This window comes from Acipenser ruthenus, chromosome 12 (genome assembly GCF_902713425.1).
Source record: "Acipenser ruthenus chromosome 12, fAciRut3.2 maternal haplotype, whole genome shotgun sequence".
In the NCBI taxonomy this organism is placed as follows: domain Eukaryota; kingdom Metazoa; phylum Chordata; class Actinopteri; order Acipenseriformes; family Acipenseridae; genus Acipenser; species Acipenser ruthenus.
This window is the reverse complement of record NC_081200.1, coordinates 1,846,441-1,868,929: the sequence shown is the minus strand read 5'-3', so window position 1 is coordinate 1,868,929 and position 22,489 is coordinate 1,846,441. Positions and strand designations below refer to the sequence as shown.

General features: G+C 37.9%; 1 protein-coding gene across 1 annotated transcript; it reads left to right on the top strand.

The window, feature by feature from the left end:
- The first annotated feature begins 18,523 nt into the window (after positions 1 to 18,523).
- Positions 18,524 to 21,269, top strand: LOC117417431 (somatostatin-like). The gene is made up of 2 exons (XM_034029579.3): positions 18,524 to 18,740; positions 20,770 to 21,269. The coding sequence occupies exons 1-2, from the start codon at positions 18,603 to 18,605 to the stop codon at positions 20,980 to 20,982; spliced, it is 351 nt and encodes a 116-aa protein (XP_033885470.2). The 5' UTR covers positions 18,524 to 18,602; the 3' UTR covers positions 20,983 to 21,269.
- Positions 21,270 to 22,489: the final 1,220 nt, after the last annotated feature.

The window sequence follows — 22,489 nt, the reverse complement described above, 5'->3', positions numbered from 1 at the left end:
TGAATGAAACCTGGTCGCACTGCACATTGAGCCTGAAAAGCACAGGAGCATTGTTTTGTTGGGATGGCATCCAGCACTGAAGTCCCTGAGTCTTGTTACAAATCCGTCTAACCCAGACCTCCCTGGCTCTCTCTCTCTCTCGAGCTACCAGAGGTGTTGATTGCAGCGCTTGCAGGAGGGCCTCAGAGAGGTGGCGACCCTTTCCAGTAGAAATTAGTGACATTCTTTGCATCCAGCTTCATCCAGCAACAGTTTCATTAGGCCTCCAGCGCTGAAATAAAAAAAAAAAACATGCCTTCAAAGTAATTGGCTTGAAAAACGAGTGAGATGAGAGGCAGCAACTGTCCCTTTTGAGCCGGTGCTAATTAGATCCATGCTCCTGCACAAAGGGTTTCCATTGGGGGGGGGGGATTGTTTTAATGTTTTACTTCTTCTGTTGTGAAGAACAATCACTACACAAGTCATGCAGATGCTTCTTATTTCTATTTCAGATTAGTTGCTCACAGAGCACTTCACATGCATTCACTAACAGGATTAATAATCTCCCAAAGTCTCAAAATACATGAATTCAACTCCAGTGGCATACGCATCTCAGATAAATAATACACACTGTACCGCCCCCTTATTCAAAGGATGCTTTTTTGTCTGCTTTTATTTCAAACTTTGTTTTTTATGACTAAAATACTTTTTGGTATTCATGAAATGGTTGTAGAATTGTTGTGTTTTTGCTTTGTGAAAAAAATATATAGTTTGTTATTCATTAAAAGCAGGTGATTCGCTTTCACATTTCTTTAGACTGGAAAGTATACTACTTACATCAACTACTATGTGTTTTAGTTAAATTTAAATTAACTATGCATTTTCTGTGTAGTAGCTGATCATTTTACAGTAGTACCTACATTGGGGCTGGTCATTTTACAGACATGCTGCGTAATTACAAGAGTAGCCAATCACCTTCCCGATAACGTTTTAATTTCTGACATGAAATACGCTTATAAAAAATCAAGAACAAGGGAAATTGCAAATCATGAGGGCTAGAGATCTTCTTCCACGATGCAAATACAGATTTGCTGAGTGCTGACGACTTCTTGAGTCAGCCAATGTTGACCGTGACACGGTTCAGTTTGTACTAACAATGTACAATAATTTTCTTTTTATTTTCTAATTATATTTATTTCAGTTTTACACTAAAATATTGAGTTACCATAGCTAATATTAGATTAAATGTGAGACCTTTCAACACTTGTTTAAAATGACATATTAGTTACAGTGAGGTTACCCCTGAACCGCCGGTTGATGCTCGTCTCGGTGGCTCCGGGTCTGTCCATCTTTCACTAGACTTTACCCCATGAAATGGGCGGGAATGGCAGATGTAAGGTGACTTTTAATTGGACAATTTATTACACATACTTATTTTCTTTAAATCTATTGGTTCTCATTTAATTTTCGGTGATCTGATTGGCCAAATTAATATGTGTAATAATTAGAATTACAACACGTACTAAAGTCAAATTAGAATGTGTAGTAAATATTTGAAAAGTGTACTAAATAACACGTTTTTGACCAGGATGGCCACTCTCTCTCTCTCTCTCTCTCTCTCTCTCTCTCTCTCTCTCTCTCTCTCTCTCGCTCTCTCTCACACACACACACATGCACGCACACTCTCGCATACACGTGCGCACACACACACACACACTCTCTCACACATACACACACGCATAACGATGACTAACCGAGTTGTCTGAACATTCTACCCATTAATGGAGCAGCAGGAGATGCTTCTGCTTACAGTCTTCCCTGTGCCGTTCATTAGAGCCAGCCGATATTAGCGGCAAGCCACTGCTCTCTGTGCAGCTTAAACAATTACTCACAGAGCGATGACTAGGTTGTTTTGCTTTTCATCCTAAATTGAAAAGTAAACAGACTTTCGGGGTGGCTTGTTTCTCTGCATGCTGGCGGATGTTTTTTTCTGATAATTAAAGCAATGGTACAGATGCTGGAAGGTTGCAGCTCCAACACTTAGTGCCCAGCTGTGTGTCCTAATAATATAGACGTTCTCTGTGAGAGGCTGCATGGAAACTGGGCAGCTGGCATCCTTCCTGCATCACTTACTGCACGTCATCCATAATAAATATCTGATTTCGCAAGCAGTTAATCAAACATGTGCAAGCAGGTCATCTTTTAATGCTTTGTGCCAGTCAGGCTTGATTTGCTTAAAAGGTATAATTGTTTTTTGGTTTTTTTTTTCGAGATGTCAAATATTAACCCGTGCTTACGACTCAGTTTTAAGTTCCTTTTTATTGAGAAAGGCTGGTTGCCAGGCCAGCTTAAGGATTCCCACAGATAAGACGATGTGATGCCACTTAGGAACTAATCCAGGGAGAGGAGAAGGTTTTACAGGAATCAGCGGACCTGGAGTTAGACACCCAGTCATATAATCTGTATAAAACCAAATGGTTTTTATCATCCAAGATACTGGACAAAAGCTGTGATGAGTGGCTCTTTTTCAATATCTCTGAAACAATGTATAATATACAGTAGCGTGAGCCATTAATGGTACATTATAGAGATGTTTGTCTTTTCATTTATAAAAACAAGCTAGCAGGAATTTTTGATGCAATCACTATTTATGTGAACTGACAGCCTGTGGTGTATATCTATCCCCAGCCTTTGCTAAGAACAATGTTAAAATACACAGAGCAGGGTAAGAGCTGGGAGGAGGTATAGATCAATAACAACCCTATTGTTGTATCTTATATGGAAACACACATTGTTCAACTTGAGAAAATGTGTTGACGTAAATGCCGATGTCTGAAAGAGCCAAGACATTTAAATGAGTGTGTAGAAAAGAAAGAAAAAATACTGTAATGTTGTATATTAGCATGTTTGTCAAAATATTACCAACTGCATTTATGAAAGCTTGGGATTTCTATAACACCTTAACACTGAGTTTTCTAGGTACGCTTGTGATAGTTCAGGAAACATTACCTGAGGTTCTGTAGATGCATCCTTCCTGGTGCAGTCTGGAATGGTGCTTCACTAGCCTGTGGCAGTCTGCAAACAAGCAAAGTGTTTCACCTAATTAAAAAAGGAAATGTCATCATTAGCTGGTATTTACCTTCTCCATTAGCATGTTTGATGAGACTTTGGCACATGCTTGCTGAAATTCAGGGTTCGAAAATAGCTACAGAACTAACAATAATATCAAAGAGTATTCTGATTAAATGAGTCATGGCTAACGACAATCATTTGATCCCTATTTTCAAAAATGCATTGATGCTTTTGAATGCAGGTCTCATTATCCCACGCACACGCGTATCACAGTCATGTGATCTCTTGTGTGAGCATGCCTGGGGGTGGCCGAGTATGACCTTGATGTTGTCCAGTCCCAAGACTGACCTGTGATCAGTGCCAGGACAGGGACAGCCAGTGCCCCATACACTGCACTGTTCCAGGTTCCATCAAACTCTGCTTTCCAGACAAGTCCCCAAGTCTCCTTGAGGATTTTCATTGACAACCTATTCAATGTACTTACAGTTAGGGATCTTTATTTGAGATTGGGTTTGTTTGTAAGACTTAACCATCATCCACCCCCACAGATAAATGATTGTACATTTTAAGAAAAAAAGTGATCTGAATTAGCTTAATTTTTTTTTTATATACGACACCTTTGATGTGTAAAAGAATATATATAAATGCATGATACATGAGCTGCTGATCAAGCAGTCAATGTTTATCTGATCACCCCTTTAAAAAGCCAAGGGCAGCAGTGTGGAGTAGTGGTTAGGGCTCTGGACTCTTGACTGGAGGGTCATGGGTTTAATCCCAGGTGGGGGACACTGCTGCTGTACCCTTGGGTTTTTTTCTGAACAAACCTTTGCATTGAATCAAAGAAAGTGGACACTGTAGAATGGGCAAGATCCTCTGAGCAAAAAACCTCCAGGTGAGGTATAAAACTTTACCACAGTATTTCTGCACGGTATTTATGCAGTTTTGCCATGCTTATTACATGGTGTACTAGGCATTTATCATGGTTTGCCCATATGCTTTACCATACCTCTCTGGTCTTTACAATTACTACATATGCTTTCACTATGCTTTATTATACTTTTCTGTTATAAAGGCACACACAAGTATATGGGCAGCAGTGTGGAGTAGTGGTTAGGGCTCTGGGCTCCTGACCGGAGGGTCGTGGGTTCAATCCCTAGTGGGGGACACTGCTGCTGTACCCTTGAGCAAGGTACTTTACCTAGATTGCTCCAGTAAAAAAACCAACTGTATAAATGGGTAACTGTATGTAAAAATAATGTAATTGTATGTAAAAATAAAGTGATATCTTGTAACAATTGTAAGTCGCCTGGTCTAAAATCCAGTTTAAAAACACTGTCATCTGAAACAACAAGATCCTGCAATTGCTTATTTTACCAGGCCAGCACATACTTTTCAAACAGGAACTCCTTTGCTTACAATCTCACTGGTTTTATTCTTTAAACAAACTTATTTGAACCTATAAGCCTGCTCCGGAGTCCACTTCAGCCTCTTCTTCACTCCGATCTTCCATTCTTTATTTTCTGTTTTCTGTCTGGTTGCACATTATATTTGTTGAGTCTTCTTCATTACACAGTCATAAGGAGTTCCCTGGGTGAGCAGAGGCAATTTGGAATGCATTTCCTGTAAATGAAATATAGCATGGCTTCTTTACTGTGTCTGATAAATCATAGTCACCCTACCGGGAGGAATTAGCTACCCCTTTAAACTGTATTATTACTGAGACCATCAGCAGCCTAGGGAAGGTACGTGCGCTGTTCAGAAAAACAAATCTGTAAAATTACAGAAGACACAGCAGTGTCATTTTAATCTACAGTGCATTTCTGTCAAATGAAGGGGTACATATACTACAGATGAGTGTCATTGAATAAGGCAGCAGGGCTCTAACATTGGAATAACTTTGAGTAGGGGTTTGAAAATGTCCACCAGATGAGACCGGGACACACAGGAGTTTTCCCAGGAATGTCACTGGTCCCGCTGGCCTCTGTGATCTGGTTTAGTAGATTTCTTGTATAAATTTCAAACTCTATGCAAACTTGAATTTAACATTATCATTTTATCATAAAAGTAGGAACTGTAATGTTTTGAGATTGCTTACAAACTATATTCCACCTTCCAGGTACCTTTCCTTGTGCATGTCACCATGTTAAACTCAACTGGTATTGGATGACTAACCTAGTGAAACTAAACGTTGGGATGACAGGCGGTTCATATTTAATCAAGCAAGCACAAGCTTTTATCTGGCTGCAAGGACAGGGAAAATAAAAAACTGCTACCAAAAAAGGTAAAACTAGAAATTATTTTCAATGATCTGCTCATCAGATGGAAGGATGGTAATTAGCCTAATACTACAAGTGTTCTGTCTGTGTTCCTGTAAAGTTGCACGATTATTTCATAGAATTAATGAATGTTTCCAAATGCCCGGGGGTCTAAAGAGTGCAATGAAATAGACATATACCTTAGCAGAAAAGAGTTTGGTTTGAAACCAGGGCAGATGTACCACTATTACCACTTGGCAGAAAGTCCTACGGGCCTTTCTTCAGCAGGTAAGAGCTGTCCATTCAGCACAGCAAGGGCTGCTTTCTATCAATCCTGTGTGGAAGGATGCAACACAGCATTACACACGGGTTAAACTGAAAAAGCTTCCTGCACCTCAACAAGCTTAACTTCTTCCTCATCTTTCCAAAGTATTTATTACAGTTTGAACTAATTTCACTCAGAAATTCGATTAGCTGCTCTTCCTGTGGTGCTCCACTTGAATTCATTGTCTTATTAAGAAGCATGTTTTTCTTTGTTTGTTATAGAAGTGGCTTTGATGTCCTTTGAATGGGTAATATATTGAAAGATTGATTGTTTAAGATTGAAGAAGGTACTGTAAGATTGTGTAAAACCCACTTACAACGGTAAACCGTATGCAGAGACGTCAAAATGAATATGTGTCTCCATACAACCTAGGATACAGATTGAAGACATAAAGACAAAGAATAAAGGAGATAACTGCCTGGGTGAAGGATAATGGAAGGGACCAATGGTTAATGCTGATAACCAGCTGAAATTGTTCTCCGGAATCCAATTCAGTGCCTGTCAGTTCCACTTCCAGCGGAGGTCAGCACCTGTCTGGAAGCATCCCCTCCATGCTGCACTGAATTAGCAGGGCCAGCAATGAACATCACTGTGCTTTTATGACTTTATTTATCTATTTGAATTTAATTTTGGGGGGAAAATAGGCACTGAGTTTGCAATAAAATATATTCCTATTCTAGCTGAGGAACCGTACCTGCGTTTAGTATAATCAAGGAGAATGCTTTAGTAATGACTGTAGGCATTGTCTACTCTGTCATCTTACTTTTTACTACAATGATACTTTTTAGTATTAAATAATAATGTGGTAAATTACAAGCCTGATTCAAATAAAAAGACCCCATACCTGTAGATAGAAGACTTCTATTATAATTTTTGTCCACTAAAGAAAAGGCACCTTCTAGCTGATTGTGTTTGTAGAATTTCTGTATAGTACAAAACTACCCCCCTGGCTTCAAAGCACACACACACACACACACACACACACACACACACACACACACACACACACACACACACACAGCATTCAGTTTCTCAATAATTGGCTAACACTTTGAAATATATTAACAAGGCATCATCGAGCAATGCATAAAATGTACTAACATTTATAAATGCCTTCTAAAACATCAAAAATGCAATCTTGGGTGTTTGAAGAAACTAAATTACGGAAAAAAATAAAACATCCCTTTCTTCTGGGATCTGAACATCCTACTTTTCAAAATGCAGTCACTTGTATTTACAGTTTCCGTACAAACGTTTGTACGCAACAAATCTAAATAAATTAGGACAAGGGTACGGTGGGGGGTGGGGTGGAGTAAAACAAATGAAACAAAGCGCAAGGCCTCTCCCTCTGTCCCGATACTGCTTTACTGCTCAGCGGTATCCCACACAATGTGAAATGCAGCACCGGCTGAATCTAGAACAATCAAGCCTGTAGCGCACCAACCTGCTGCTGAGCACATTGGCATTTGACATATGTCTTTATCGCCACTTGAATTAACGAGAAACATGTCTTTTCTTTGTAGAAGTGTGCGGGTTCCCTTTGCTTGTATGCTGTTGTCGTGGTGCCTCGAGCCCTCCTTGAAGAGGTGCCCTTGTGAGACAGATAAGGGCTGCCGCTGTGCTAATGGGGAACAGGAGCAAGGCAGGATTAAAACAGTGACGCAGTTTGAACACATTGCAGAAGCTTAATGCTGATCACTAGCGAGTGGACGGCTGAGATTAGGCTTCAGGGTCAGTGTCATGAATCAGGAGAAAGAGGCACAGACCTGTTAAAACTGCTCTTTTCTTTGAAAAGGGTGGACGTTTGTTCATTGAGAATAACACGCACGCACACACGCACACACACACACACACACACAGGTATCACAGACTTGCATATTAGATATGGTCAAAAGGAACTCCAGCATTCATTAATCAAAATGCTTTATGTGACAGAGAATTGCTGAATATAGGCAAATGCGTGGGTCACTTTTTTTTGTTTAAAGGAGCCTTTTATTAAACATCTATACAGTATGCTGTGTATATTGTACCCTTCTATCCTCCCCCATAGTGTAAAGTGCACACAATCACTTCCCCAAGTAAGACTGGCTTCAGTCTGCTGATGAAGTCTACAGTGACATTATTTAAATGTATTATTTTCCATCGGATACAAATTTGCACAAGGATTACAGGTTCCAAAACAGGTTATTATATTACTGCTAATAATACTTTCAACACAGTGGAAGACTTTGCTTTAATATTCCTTTAATTGCTAATACAGTATGACCTTTAATTCTGCAAAGGCATACTTTAATTGCCTGACTAACCTGTAAAGTTTGTGTTCCTTTGAAGGGGAATGCAATATATTCTTACACAGGTTCCGTCATTGCATTCTCAGTTTAGTAGAATCAGTACAAACTAACATATGAAGATTTTTTTTTTTTTAAAGTTGAAACTGTGAACAGTCCATTGCCGTATTTTGTTCCCAATCTGGTTTGTAGTACTCGTCCATCCCTTTCTGCATGGCGAGTTTGCAGTCTTTCCATGGTTATACTGTGCATTTGCCATAGTTTACCCTGGTTAGCCATGTTTATTTATGTGGCTTGCAATACTTCACTATTCATTACAATGCTAACCTATACTTTACCATGCTTTCGCTATGCTTATTACACTTTGATATGCTTTTACTGTAGGGAACTTGTATAAGGAATTCAATAGAACATTGTCGAGCATTATCTAGGCAGGTACCTCCTAATCTACTCGCAGGATTGGCTGTATGAAAAGATGAACAGGTGAAAAGTGGTCTGGGGTTTGTTTATCTGATCGCTCTTCAGTGATTGATCCAACAGGCTGGCCCGCCTCTACTACAGCTATTTTGTTGTTACGTGTTAATCTTTTTGCATGATATATGTAAGTACAGAAAAGAATTAGGGTTCGGGTTCGGGTTCGGGTTCGGGTTAGGGATAGGGTAAGGATTAGTGTTAGGGGGTTTGGAGGTTAGGGTTTGGGTTAAACATGCAAAATAATTTTCACACACAGTACATTGTAGCTGTGCATAATAACATGCATGTAATTATGTGTAAGTACACATGTATTTATTAATTAATGATATACTATTTTCATGATGTTGTGTCGAAATGTTAAAGTAGGTAGTAAAGGTAAATCTGTAACTGAGTTAAAACCACCTTCCGGCGCCTCCTCTAGACACACCTGTTCAGATAGCATCTGTAAACCTCAGAACTCTCCACTATACCTGACTATATGGCACCCTATTGTACCAGTACTTCCATCATCTTGTACCTGCACTGAACTGATCCACATTTTGCTGTATTCTACTACTGCTCTCAATCATAATTATACTTTCTGCAGCTTGATTTTACTCTTGAAAGGTAACCGTATTCACGTTTTTTGTAATCGCTCTTATTTGAAATCGCTATTATCCATTTATTATACTTACTACTTGCTTTTAATGGAATTTACTCTTATAAGCAAATATTCTTTACCTTGATCTGCTCTTAGTCGTAACTGCTCTCAAGCATAATTATTTACTGTCATTTTTATTTTCTCTCTTTTGAATTTGCTCTTACTACTGATTTTATTGTATTTTATAACTGCTCTTATCTGTAATGTGATATTTTGTAACAACTCTAAGTCGCCCTGGATAAGGGCGTCCTGCTAATAAATAAATTAATAATAAAAATACAAATTAAAGAAGAAGGAAATCTGTAACACGACTCATTAAAACCATCTACTTTTTCAATGTGTTTTGGGGACTCATAATTGCAAAAATAAAACAGAATAAAAAAAACGATCATTAAAATAATGAAATGAAACACTCAAGCAATGCACAGCAATGTGGGCTAATGCTACACTAAAACAAAATGCTCCATGCAGTCAGGTTGCAAGCTGTGGTTTGAGTGGAGTATTACAAAGACAGGAACTTACACCGAACAATCCCTGTAAAACCTTGAGTGATCCCAATAAAAACAATTACTGGGCATTGCAAAGCGTAACCGCATAGAAATACAGAAAGACATATCGAAATCCTATAGGTAAAATATACTCGACCCTGATAATGACGTGACACTGCCATCAGATATCATGTCGTTTGTATCAGACGGAAATGACGTCACATTAACATTAGCTACATTCTCTAATTATTGAACCATACAGCATAAAATACAGTCTAGTGATTCTGCATACAAGCTGGTTTTCATCCACTCAAGGTCAGAGACTAGTAGACGCACTTGTGACAAAGCTAGCCTCTTATGGAATAGATACCTGTTTGTAACATACAGCAACCTATACAATACTCTTTATAGCCTAGATAAACAGTTGAATAATGAAAACGGAAATTGGATAAGGTAGACAAGGATGCAGCAGTAAGTAATATGTTTATCTGAAATGCTATGTAAACTAACTTCAGTATGGATAATAACCAGTCTGATAACTTTTTCAAAAACAACAACACGCCATTTATCATTATTTAAAATGCACCCTATTTATATGTGCTCCGCATGGTATGGTGATTCATATTTTTTTTTTAAAAACAGCAATTTCTTAAACAGCAAAATAGGAAGCTTCCCAAGAGCTTACAAAGCACCTCAGAAATGCTGGCTAGATGTCAAAGCCATGGATCCTGAGATAATAGACGATCCCCGAGCCACACAGCCACCCCCAATCCAGGAGCCAAGCATTGTAGAGTGTGTACTTCATAGTTATTAAATGGATGGGCATGGCTTGGACGTACGCTATCATTCAAATCAATCTCATGTTCTGGGTTCAATCTGCAGGGGAAATTGACTTACTGGGGATATGAAAAACATCCTGATAGTACATTAGCTCTCAGATATAGATGTTCAACAAACATTCTGCATCTTTCATCAGAGTTTATTTTATCTCCATTAATCATAATAATGTATGAGCTCAGAAAAGATAACTATAGGAACTCATAAATATAATAAGCCTGGCCCCCAATGCAATCATTGCACTCATCTTCCCTGCAATCATCTGCCCTGCTATAGAAACGGATTAAAATAAACAAGCATTTTACGTGACTGATTACTTTAAGTCTTTTTTTTATTTTAACAAATCAGCACATGGCAGCTGCTTGTGGACACAAGGGTCTTTTTTATTCTCTGTTTATTTAGCAGACGCCTTTATCCAAGGCAACTTACAGAGACTAAGGTGTGTGAACTATGCATCAGCTGCAGAGTCACTTACAACTACGCCTCACCCGAAAGACGGAGCATAAGGAGGTTAAGTGACTTGCTCAGGATCACACAATGAGTCGGTGAGTCAGCTTGGATGTGAACCGGGGACCTCCTGGTTACAAACCCTTTTCTTTAACCACCGGACCACACATACCAATATTTAGGTTTTGGTATATTTCCCAAATAACCATTTGGCCTTTGACTTTTGATGTCCTATTATAGTTTATGATAAAATAACACACTAACAAAAAGCATCAGTAGCTGCCAAATGATGTTTCGCTTCATTGTGTATGTGGAATAACAATTTGTAGCATCATTACGAATGTTGAGTCACTCCAGTGTACTAATAATTAGTAATAGTTGTTTGACGGATACAAGATTAATTATTGCCTAAGGGTAGTATAAACAATGATTTATTTCCAGAGGACTGTGATGGATTTTGAATAAACCCTCTCTCACGTCACTTATTTAATGTGTTTATTGCACACTAGGGGACTTGGGCTAATCAAATGCAGGTGTACTGTATTTATTTTCCAGCTGGTTGCTAGCATTGATATTAAATGCTCTTTTCAATAAAGTGTTGAGTGCGCTATACAGCAAAGTCTTTAAAATCTGTGCCTCGACACAGGACCATTCGAACTCCAGTCTTTTAATTTTTGAAAGAAGAAAACAGCTGTGAACTCTGTGGAAAAAAGAGCCAAACAAATCATATAATCAGGTCTCTTCTGCACTCTCAGGTTGTTTGCTTTTCAGTTTAACATGAGTGTGGATTTCTCTCCTTTCAAAAAGAGGGAGTTGAAACAAACCCAGATGTGTTTCGATGGCGGAGGAGAGGTCTCAGAAAACAGCAACATCACAGTCCCCAAGCAAGCTCCTTAACCACTGAACAAAAACTTGCCGTGCTTAGATACTTTTGCCTCACCTCACTTTGTCTCATCACACTCAATCTGATGCACATTGAGCTTGATTTGAAAGGAATCTGTTTGTAAAATGACTTCCCAGCAGGGTATATCAGTGGTAAAGAAAAACCACAGGACTAATGCAACTTCAGAGTGGATACAGAATTACCTATGACCTATCCAACATAGAATTCATTTACAGGGGGCGGGGGGGATATCGCTCATAATTTACAGCCACCAAACCATAAACCCTACTTATACCACCTGTCAAATACAGATGAAACTGAGAACAGTGGTGGATGGAAGATTATTAGGAATCCATCCCCGCTGTTGCTGGTAGTCTGTTGTGCAGTTAGACAACACATTTAACACTGCTCTGAAAAGAATCAATTGAGATCGAGGTATTTCATCCCCTAGCAGGGTGTTTGTGTACAGTACTTGGTCATAACTATTTCTACACAATCATACTTATTTCTCGAACTTTGTGCTACTTCATATTTCTTGTGGGCTCTATTTGGAACCTCAGGGTGTGTTTTAAGTGTTGTGTTTTTGAAGAGAGTTAAGCAGTGCTTTGGATAATGGGAATAAACCCTCTAGAACACTTTACAATGTTTCATGAACTGCAAACTTGATTTTATCAATCAAAACAGGCTCTGAAAAATCTCACTCGCAAACATTTTGAACTTCTGTGTATGTCAAACCCAACGCTCCCCTGAATTGCTTAAGGTTTTGTTTTGTTTTTTCCTACACAATTTTGCCTTGGACAACTGTGTATGTGTCATTGTTACCGGGTTGTGATTCCAGCAGACTTTTCTATTGATAAAAGGGCATAAAGATGATAGGGTGGAGCATTTAGCAAAGACCATTGTCAATCACTAGAAAAACTTCATGAAGAAGAACAGTAATTGATAAACTGAAAAGTCACTATTTTAATAATTAGCTATACTTTTCAATGTTACAATATCAGTCTACTCGGCTATTTCTACCAGGCTATCTGAGGAAGGAGGTTATTAAAATTATTAAAAGATTATTAAAAGAGTGAGTTTTCAGTTTATCAATATATATTTCAATGTCATTTTTTCAACATATGTTAAATGTAATTCAAAATCTCTAACGCAACTATCTGAGAGCAGACTCAATTCCCAAAGCTTATTGTAAACTTCAAAGCAACTTTTTCTGATTTAAGGTAATGAACTATTTAGTGCACATTTACTTGAATAACAGAAATATACTGAGCAAAATTGGAAATCATTTTAAAGTGTATAAATACAAGCGACCAACTCCCCCCCCCATTCCAATGTCATCTTCTCCACAGAGATTTCCAATCCAGAAAACGGCACGAGTATTGCTTGTGCTCATTAAGCAATCATCTAAGGAATTTAGAAACCTTTAGTCTCACTCGGATAAGTCAAAGCTTCAAAACAGTCGTTTAAGCGTGAACAGTTAGTCATTTTCAAAGACCATCATTGCAATTGAAACTTGTTAAGTTGTAATGACTTCTGCAGACATCGGTCATTGATTTTATTCTCCTTGCAGTAGATCTGAAAATAATGTGAGCGTGTTTGTTTGAAAAAACTATGTTCCAGCTCCTCCTCCTCCAGTCAGTGTGCAGTACAATGTGTATGGAGCATAGCCCTGTGAAAATGTAGCATAGACAGTGCCCTCCCGACTGTCTGAATCAACATGGGAGAATTCAAAACCCTCAGAGCTGTCTGAGACAATCCAACTTTCAGTGTGAGCTCAATATGAAAGCACCACTCAGCCTTTGTACTGGTAACTTCCACATGAAAACCTGAAATGGCTCAAACAGCAACACAATGGGAATCTTAAATCACTCTCTGCAGATAACATGCACCCCAAACCCCCATGTTGGTACAGTTTATATCCTTCTGTATAATGCCTTATTAATACCCATTCTAGCTATGTCATAGCCCGGTTTTGAAAGATTCAGTTGGGTAAGTGATAACCTCAGCTGCATGTTGGAAAGGTGTGAAAATGGTACAAAGAATGATAAAGAAGTACAAATTGGTAAGGGTGTTCCTATTATTATTTTATATTTCTTTTCTTTTTTCTTTTAAATCTGATTAACTTAACCACAATACAAACATATCATTTCAGTTGTGTATATTGGAGACACATTTTAAATATTTTAATAAATAAAAACAATATTGTTAACTTAATGAGCAACCAACCTAGATTTATGAAACCTAAAGCTCTGTGAAAAGAAGTCTTCCAGTTTTCATCTACAACCATGTCGTCTTCCATTTCACATCCCATAAACTGTACAGATTCAACGCCTTAGGCAATTAAAAGACTCATTTGTATAGTCTATTTACACCGAAAAGGAGCACATATTTCTTCAGCACATTCAAGTCAATAAGACCGGGCAGGCCTTGTTTGGTCTTCCCTGGATTATTAAAAACGAGAAAGCTGACCTTTAAGGGAATTAAAAGAATAGCAGGATTGATTTCTCTTTCAGAAATGCATTACTGATGCTATTACTCAACCCACTTTCCATGAAATAACTCTGCAATTTTTACAATTAGACGGGAGATTACGGGTATTATAGTGTTCACTGTGCAGGAATGCAGCTTTAAACTTGTTAATGATAGCAGAGTAAGTAAAACTTATTACACTTAATATAAAAAAAACCTCTGCATTCTCAAAGAATGGCTCCTCCATATTTACACGTCTACTAAAAAGGCTTCTACCTTTTAGGGTATTGGGTATGATTGGAATTTTTAAAAGCACCTGCTGCCTTTCCCATATATACACTCATCAGATACTACATGTTTCAGTGTGGGAAAGCATTGCACTATATCTTCCTACAACAAACATGATCCATGCTAAACTCAAGGGATTTCTTACTTCAGAAGCCAGAGCATCCATTCTATCATCTCCATGGTAAACAATGTCAGTGTTATTCTTATGTCGTCTGATGGATTGGTATCTCAGCCCATTAAATTGAATTGAATTGAACAGCAAGGGCTGGATGCGAACCGCCAACCATGCGGTTCAAAGAGGAACGTCTTACCATTCAGTTGAAGAGCGACCTCTGTAATCGAGAGGCAAGTATGTGTCTCATTCTGCTGTCAGCATTGCTAACTCATTAGCCAGCCGCTAGGAGGAGATTCATTACATTAGGTAACAACTTTGTTTTGTAAATTGATATTCAAGGAAGCAAGTTAATCCCTGCATGGTATTATTGTAGGCACAATTTGAGTTTCATGAAACACAAAACTGATTTTGTGTAAGCAGTAAGTTGTTGTATTTCAAGGAAGCAATACAGATTTTTTTTTAAAAAAAACTGAAATATTTGACAAAAATAGAGACAAAAATATGAAGAAACCTGAAACACTATGGGCGTAATTCATTAATTTTTTTTTTTTTTTTTAAGATTGAAGGATGAGCAGTGCCATCTTGTGGACGGAGGTTATATTACAAGACAAGTTGACTCCTACCCACTTCAAATTCCTAGTGTTTTTTGGTTTTTTTTGCTTTGTTTTTTTTACATTTGATGGTTAACCTAAAGCAGAATTAATCAGAACACAGATTACAGTTAACATATCAAAGGCCCTTGCATGCTTAACAAATATACCAATAGATCCCAAAAATAAAAAAATGAACAATATAACTCACTGTCTTTATTGAGGAGTTACCAACGGAGAAGTAAATATGGCACCTGCATTGAAAACAGGATCATTTGTGTAAAGATAATTCCATGACTAGCAACACTTAATGGAAGAGGAAAGACATTGAATAAAACTACCCAAACACAGAGCTCATCATGTGTACATGCTACTTGTGTGGCTACAAGGTTCTGTTTCAACCAATCGATCTGGCAAGAAATCATTGTTAAAAAACTAGGATCAAACTAGTAAATGAAAGTACATATAAATACATACTCTATGTATGAGACAAATAGACAGATAGCTTGATAGATGCAAACTCAGAACTGGAAGATATGAAAAGAATAAAACTTGCATTGTAGAACCTTCAGCATATAATTACACTTTTAATTCACAACGAAACAAACAAGAAGTAAAGATTCAACAGACCGAATATCATCTGCAGAAAGAATAAACAGCTTCAGCTTTAAATGGTTGATTGGGGAACTGGATTATGAGGATCAGTGCTCACAAATAGATCAACCTTATTTTGCAATCCTGTGATATCTGGGAATTATTTACTGGCAACATGATTTTAAAATGATCCAATATTGCTTAATGTTTCAGAAAATGCCAAGAGGCATTTTAAACCACTCAACAATTTGAGTTAAGACAGCAGGGAAAACAAAATGGATATAAAGTCTGGATGCAGTGTTTCTTTGGGCACAAATGGGAAATTGCATCTAGGATACCCTTAGCAGTACAGTACAATGCAAGTTTCTTAAATCTTCAACTGAGTGAACACAAAACCCCTTTGATATAGCGAAGTTGCCTCAAACCGAACCAGGCTTCGTGTTCCCTCAGATTTAGAATCAGTGTACTGTGCTGTTACAGAATTGTCTGCCATGGATGCTCAAACATTTGTCTTTAATATATATTGTGAAGTGATAGATCTTCATGGAATTGGGGTAAGAGTTGTACAGACTCTCTGTGTGCTCACTTCACTGGGAGGCACAGCTGTTCCTCTTATGTGTTTATCCACTGTTGTTTTGTCTCTGCTTTTAATTACCATTTGAACCAACACAGACATTGTCTTTTCCTTCTCTAGGTTTCCAAATTTTAGAGAGAAAAAAAAAATCTATCGATGCAACAATCAGCCTCAGTGGAATTTGAACCAGACCAGAATGTTTCTTCAGGTGTGAAATCTGTAGTGGCGCTTTCTCTTTCAACAGTATTTGTGGTATTAATCCAGGAGAAGAAGAAAATAGACTAGCAGCATGCAGTAATGTTGTACCCAAGGGCAGCATTGTAAAACAATAAACTAATCCTATTGCAATAAACACATGGCAACAGCATCAGCATTAATTGTTTTATTACCAGTCGTATAGACTGAATAATCAAATATTTAGTATCACTTCACAATGAGTGACTCTTCATGAGTCTAAATAACTGTTGCCAATTTCAGAACCAGGTACTGCAGTTACCCCTAGAAAGGCTTTCCATGGCATGTTTGCAGTTGTCTCCTATGCTTTTTCCATACATTTACCATACCTTGCTGTTCATTACAATGCTTACCTTGCTTTACCATGCTTTCCTTGTGTTTCATGACAGTTTGCAATGCATTTACCATGTTAAACTTTTAGAACGGTACACACAAGTATATAATAATAATTTATTTCTTAGCAGATGCCCTTATCCAGGGCGACTTACAAGATATCACATTATTTTTACATACAATTACCCATTTATATAGTTGGGTTTTTACTGGAGCAATCTAGGTAAAGTACCTTGCTCAAGGGTACAGCAGCAGTGTCCCCACCAGGGATTGAACCCATGAACCTCCGGTCAAGAGTCCAGAGCCCTAACCACTACTCCACACTGCTGCCCACGTTATACAACTGTTATAGATTTTCAAGGCTAGTGCTCACGTGAGGCTCCTATCAATGGATGACATGGGCAGTGAAAAGCCCAATTGAAATGATTATAATCCCAGTGTTATGATATATAAAATATTAACACATTTGTAAGGTAATGTTGCAGTTTTGCTATGGTTGTACTGTGCATTTACTATAGTTTTGTAATTGCTACTTTTTAAAATATGCTTTACCAAACCTCTTTACAATGCTCAACTATGCTATGCTATTACAATGTGCTGTGGTTTCACTGCAGTAAACATTTGTAAGGGTAGCTAGGCTTGATAAAAACAACACAAACACACACCAACACCCACACACATAATCGTGTGTGATAAAACACACATTTAAAATTCTCACACATGCACACATTGGATGACACTGTACAGTATGTAGGAAAACATATTTATATTTTACTGACACAAGGAACTGCTAATGTGGTGACTTCAGGGCAATTAATATGCAAAAACACATGCAGTAAATTACATGTTGGCAGTATGAAAACACTTAAACGACTTATTAAAAAAAAAAAAAAAAAAAGCATTACTGTGTGCTTTGGATGCCCTCAATAAACGTTATTATATTAAATTAGAAACGTTATTATAGTAAATTAAAACGTTATTATAGTAAATTAAAACGTTATTATAATAAATTAAAAGCGTTATTATAGTAAATTAAAAATTAACTTTTGCCGTTTCTCTGTGGGTTCATTGCAATTCTCCCCAAAAAATCAAAAAAATTCCTGAACTGATTATGAACAGTAATGCGTTTGAATATATATGACATATATGCCATTTCAATCAGTTTAAAATGAGTATTCGTCATTTATTATAATGAGTCTAGACAATTCCTTTTTAAATTGGAGGTTACAGTGATAGATCGAAGAAGAAGAAGAAGAAGAAGAAGAAGAAGAAGAAGAAGAAGAAGAAGAAGAAGAAGAAGTTATTAAAGGGTAACACAAATGCATAAGCCGTTGTTTTTAAGAAATAGTTTTTGGTTATGTTAATACCAATGCTGATATAAAATATGCTATTCTTAGGAAATTACGTTTCATACTAAAGACTTCGTTGTCTTTAAAACGCTTTTGTTTAAGATGGGAGCTAATTTTTCCACTAACAAATTAAATAATACTTTCTTGATGTGTGTCAGAAGCTTGTCGATGATTAGTCAGGAAGAGAAATTATGCGCGACAACCCGGTGATCGGGGTCCACCTCTCCCCCCTGACGTCAGAAAGAGAGTTTAAAAAGCAGAGTTTGGCCATCCCTAAGAGCAGAACAGAAGAAGCTAACCCGTACAACGCCAAGAATTATTGAAGCCAGCTTTTCTCATCGGTCCTCAGTATACTCCAGTGTGGAAAGATGCTCTCCTCTCGTCTCCAGTGCGCCCTGGCTCTCCTGTCACTCGCCTTGGCAGTCAGCAGCGTCTCAGCGGCTCCTTCAGATCCTCGGCTCCGCCAGCTTCTTCAGAGAGCACTCGCTGCATCAGCAGTGAAGCAGGTAAAGAGACCCTCCGAAATCCTTCCGAATTCCAGGAATGTACGTTTATTAGAACTAAGGAGATGCGCACCAGAGGGCTATTAGAATCGATAGGGTTAAGTGTAGCTGCTTAGGGGTCACGTAAATGTGCGACTATGCATTTTGATTAAAAAAAAAAGTACTTTCAAAAGCTGTGTGTAATGTGCATGCCCAGTGCGCTCTGATTGTATTGCTTGCATTTTGTAACTTTGTAAATGATGCAGTGCTGGTCACTTAACTCTCGATGGATAGGGCAGCCACTCTAACCAGCCAGAGCTAGGATCTGCGAGGGTAGAGCTGCAAACCTCTATAAAGTTGTTTCCTAATTCCTTATTCGAGCTGAATATGGAGATGTGTTTCCAGGGTCAGTGTTCCAGGCAAAAGCTTATATCTGAGGCTCAGAAAGACCAGGTGGCACCAGCACCAAAAACTTTGCCCAATTTCTTCTAAACAAGCCCCCCAAAAAACTTCATTTTCTTATTCATCTCGAATAACAATAAGGAAAGTTGTTTATTTCCTTTTTTCCCCTATTCGGGTTAAATTAGGAAGAAGCAAATATTAGTGTTATTTACCTTTCCCCATTCAATAAGGGAAATGGAAATATTATAACACTGATATTTAATAAAGAAACAACTTGTTGGTGGTTAGCTGCAACAGTATCGGTACGAGCGCGCGTGCTGTTCTCACTCAGAGCTCTCCAAGGTCCTGAAATCTTTATTTGTTTTTCCTCTGGAACAAGTCCCGATAGTTTCGCGGTCTTCATTGCTGAACTGCAGAAAGAGGCTGGGTTTAGTGAAGGGATGTTACCTGTTCACCTGTGGCACCAAACTGCTTTATACACAGCTTATATCAGGACCTGTGTTTATGTGTAGCTTATAGTCTAACTCGCGACTAAACAAAGAGACGCTTAGTTTTTTTCCACGCCGATAATAATTGCAATGCATAGTTTTACAACTGAACGCTCTAAAACCTTTTTTTAAAAAATAATTAAGATATTTTGCAATGGTTTTAAATACTTTTCTTATTTTTTTTTTAATAGTTTCACAATATACAAAAACACAAATGTAGCCAAAATAATGACTGCAATATAACAGACATTGATAAATGGCTTGCATAAGATTTTTGCTTAGTTTTTATACATATTGGTTATCTGTGTACTTTTCAGACTGTTCACGTAGCTAGTCAATATAACTCACTGCTGTACACTGAAGCATGCAAAGAAATGAACATACCTAACACTTCTTTATATGTTCTACATATATGTTATTTGCTAATATAATGTCAATGACTAGCACCAAACCAATGCCAAATCAACCAGCAACCTCATACCTTTGCTTCAAAGGTAAACAGAAGCAACAAAGAACCGATACTACTTCTATGGGGTGTTACGAGTGGTCCTTAACAGACTAGAGTAATCTAGAGCACTGAGATCGATAAAACTGCTCATAAAGAATAGCAGAAGAGTAAACGATAAGTTCCTTAACGTTTCCAGAAGATACATTACCCTGTAGCCGCTGCCAAAAATACAATTTTTATTACACATAATTGCGTGCAACCGGAGGGCTCAAGCTCTTTAGATACAAAACACCAACTAACTTTTACTTTAGAGCTCATAAAACCATCATGTTTTTTGGAATGCAAACAGCGACACAATACAACTCCAGAGTCTGTGATTACCAGCTCCCACGAGAGGCTGGCAGCTTCGCTAGGAGTTCTTACTTTGTTTAATATGCGTTGAATTGTACCACACGCTGCAAGTAATAATAATAATAATAATAATAATAATAATAATAATAATAATAATAATAATAATAATAATAATAATCATCGCGAATATTGAATTCGTTTGTTTCAGGCTTTCAATATTGTTCTAAATAACTTTATGAAATAAACCGGAGTCACTATACAGTAGATTTATATAGAGAGAGGGTACAGTAAGTACGATATAAAAAGAAGTGTACTTTTGGAACGAATGAATAAAACTGGGTTCGCTTTCTTTCTCTCCTCGCAGGATCTGTTAAAATATTCCCTTGCAGAACTGTTGTCCGAGCTCGCGCAGTCAGAGAACGACGCCCTGGCTTCAGATGAGCTGTCCCATGCAGCCGAACAGGACGAAGTACGTCTCGAGCTGGAGAGGTCCGCTAATGGCAACCCTGCAATGGCACCCAGAGAACGCAAAGCCGGCTGCAAGAACTTCTTCTGGAAAACGTTCACCTCGTGCTAACTTTGAGCCAAACTCTCCCACCTGCCCCGTTCTTCATCTTCTCTCCAGAACCCGTCTAAAAAGAGCTGCAGACTTTAAATAAAATGAAATGTACACCCTGTTATTACCGTGATTTAAAACAATCAGTTTGATTTTAATGTTATCAAAGAAGCCTTTAGTTTACTATTGTATGGTACCTGCTTTGAATTGGGCTTTATGCATAAGGCCCTCTTGGTATACATTACCCAATTCTGACAGATATACTATCTTTAACTGTTTGTTTCAATAAAATATCTTTTAGACTCAAATGTGTTGCTGGATGTTTTGAAAGCGTTTGAACACTCTTTGATTTATTTGGTTTGAACCTTACCCTTGATATTTGAAGTTCATACAATGCATTAAAAGTTGATTTTAATGTGAAACAATAGCAGCTATTCACAGAACGTTAGTTTGGTTTTCTAATATTTAAATAACGCTGAAAAATAAAGCACTTTTTTTGCTGATTATTATTTAAACAAGTCTTTTCAGAGGAGTTAAGCTAAATTTTGAGAACTTATTTAAGGGTCATGTTCATTAAGCTACTATATAGTATACATGCCCTTCTTGTAAAGAAAAACAGCAGCAGACTTACTTTTATGCTATATTACAATGCATGGTTATAAATGCAATATCTGAAGTAATCATTTGAGACATGTTCTGTAAAGGGTTCTACATTATAGAGCAGCATTATTTTACAGCCAGGGCAGTAGAGGTGCATTGCTCTCTTATCGCACTGCTTCTCCTGTTCACACATCTGCACTTAGGCATTGGTGGTGCACAGCAGCAGAGGATGAATGTGCTGTAATTCAATGCGCTTGTCTCAGCGGGGAAGAGAAGGGACCCAGGACTGACTGAGGTGCATTGGTGGTGTGTGCACTCCATTTTACTCTGTTTACATGCACAAGGAATTCATCCTTTTAGAATGGATTGTTATGAAACCAAAAACAAATGTGCAGTTTACCTGTGCACCTGAATCCCATTAACCCCCCGAACCCGATCCCAGCTCCAAACTGGTTTACATGCAATCCCATTAAACCCCCGAACCCGATCCCAGCTCCAAACTGGTTTACATGCAATCCCATTAACCCCCCGAACCCGATCCCAGCTCCAAACTGGTTTACATGCAATCCCATTAACCCCCCGAACCCGATCCCAGCTCCAGACTGGTTTACATGCAATCCCATTAAACCCCTCGAACCCACAGAATACATGCAAAATACTTTGAGAATTTAAATATATATATATATATATATATATATATATATATATATATATATATATATATACACACACACATACACACACACATACATATAAATAGATAACTTCAATCCGATTGCATTGTGCATAAAAAAGAGGCAAATGTGTCCCATTGTAATCAGTGTCATTGTCCACTACCTTCAGTAAACACACAATTCACAAACAGATCACCATCAGGGGCTTGTATATATAGTTCTTAAAGGGTCAAAAAAGTCCCGATAAGGTAGGA

Bases quoted from the DNA above. Each gene is read 5' to 3' on its own strand.
- LOC117417431 (XM_034029579.3), top strand. From the start codon at position 18,603: ATGCTCTCCTCTCGTCTCCAGTGCGCCCTGGCTCTCCTGTCACTCGCC. The intron at 18,741-20,769 runs GTAAAGAGACCC...CTCTCCTCGCAG, and splicing joins CTGCATCAGCAGTGAAGCAG to GATCTGTTAAAATATTCCCT.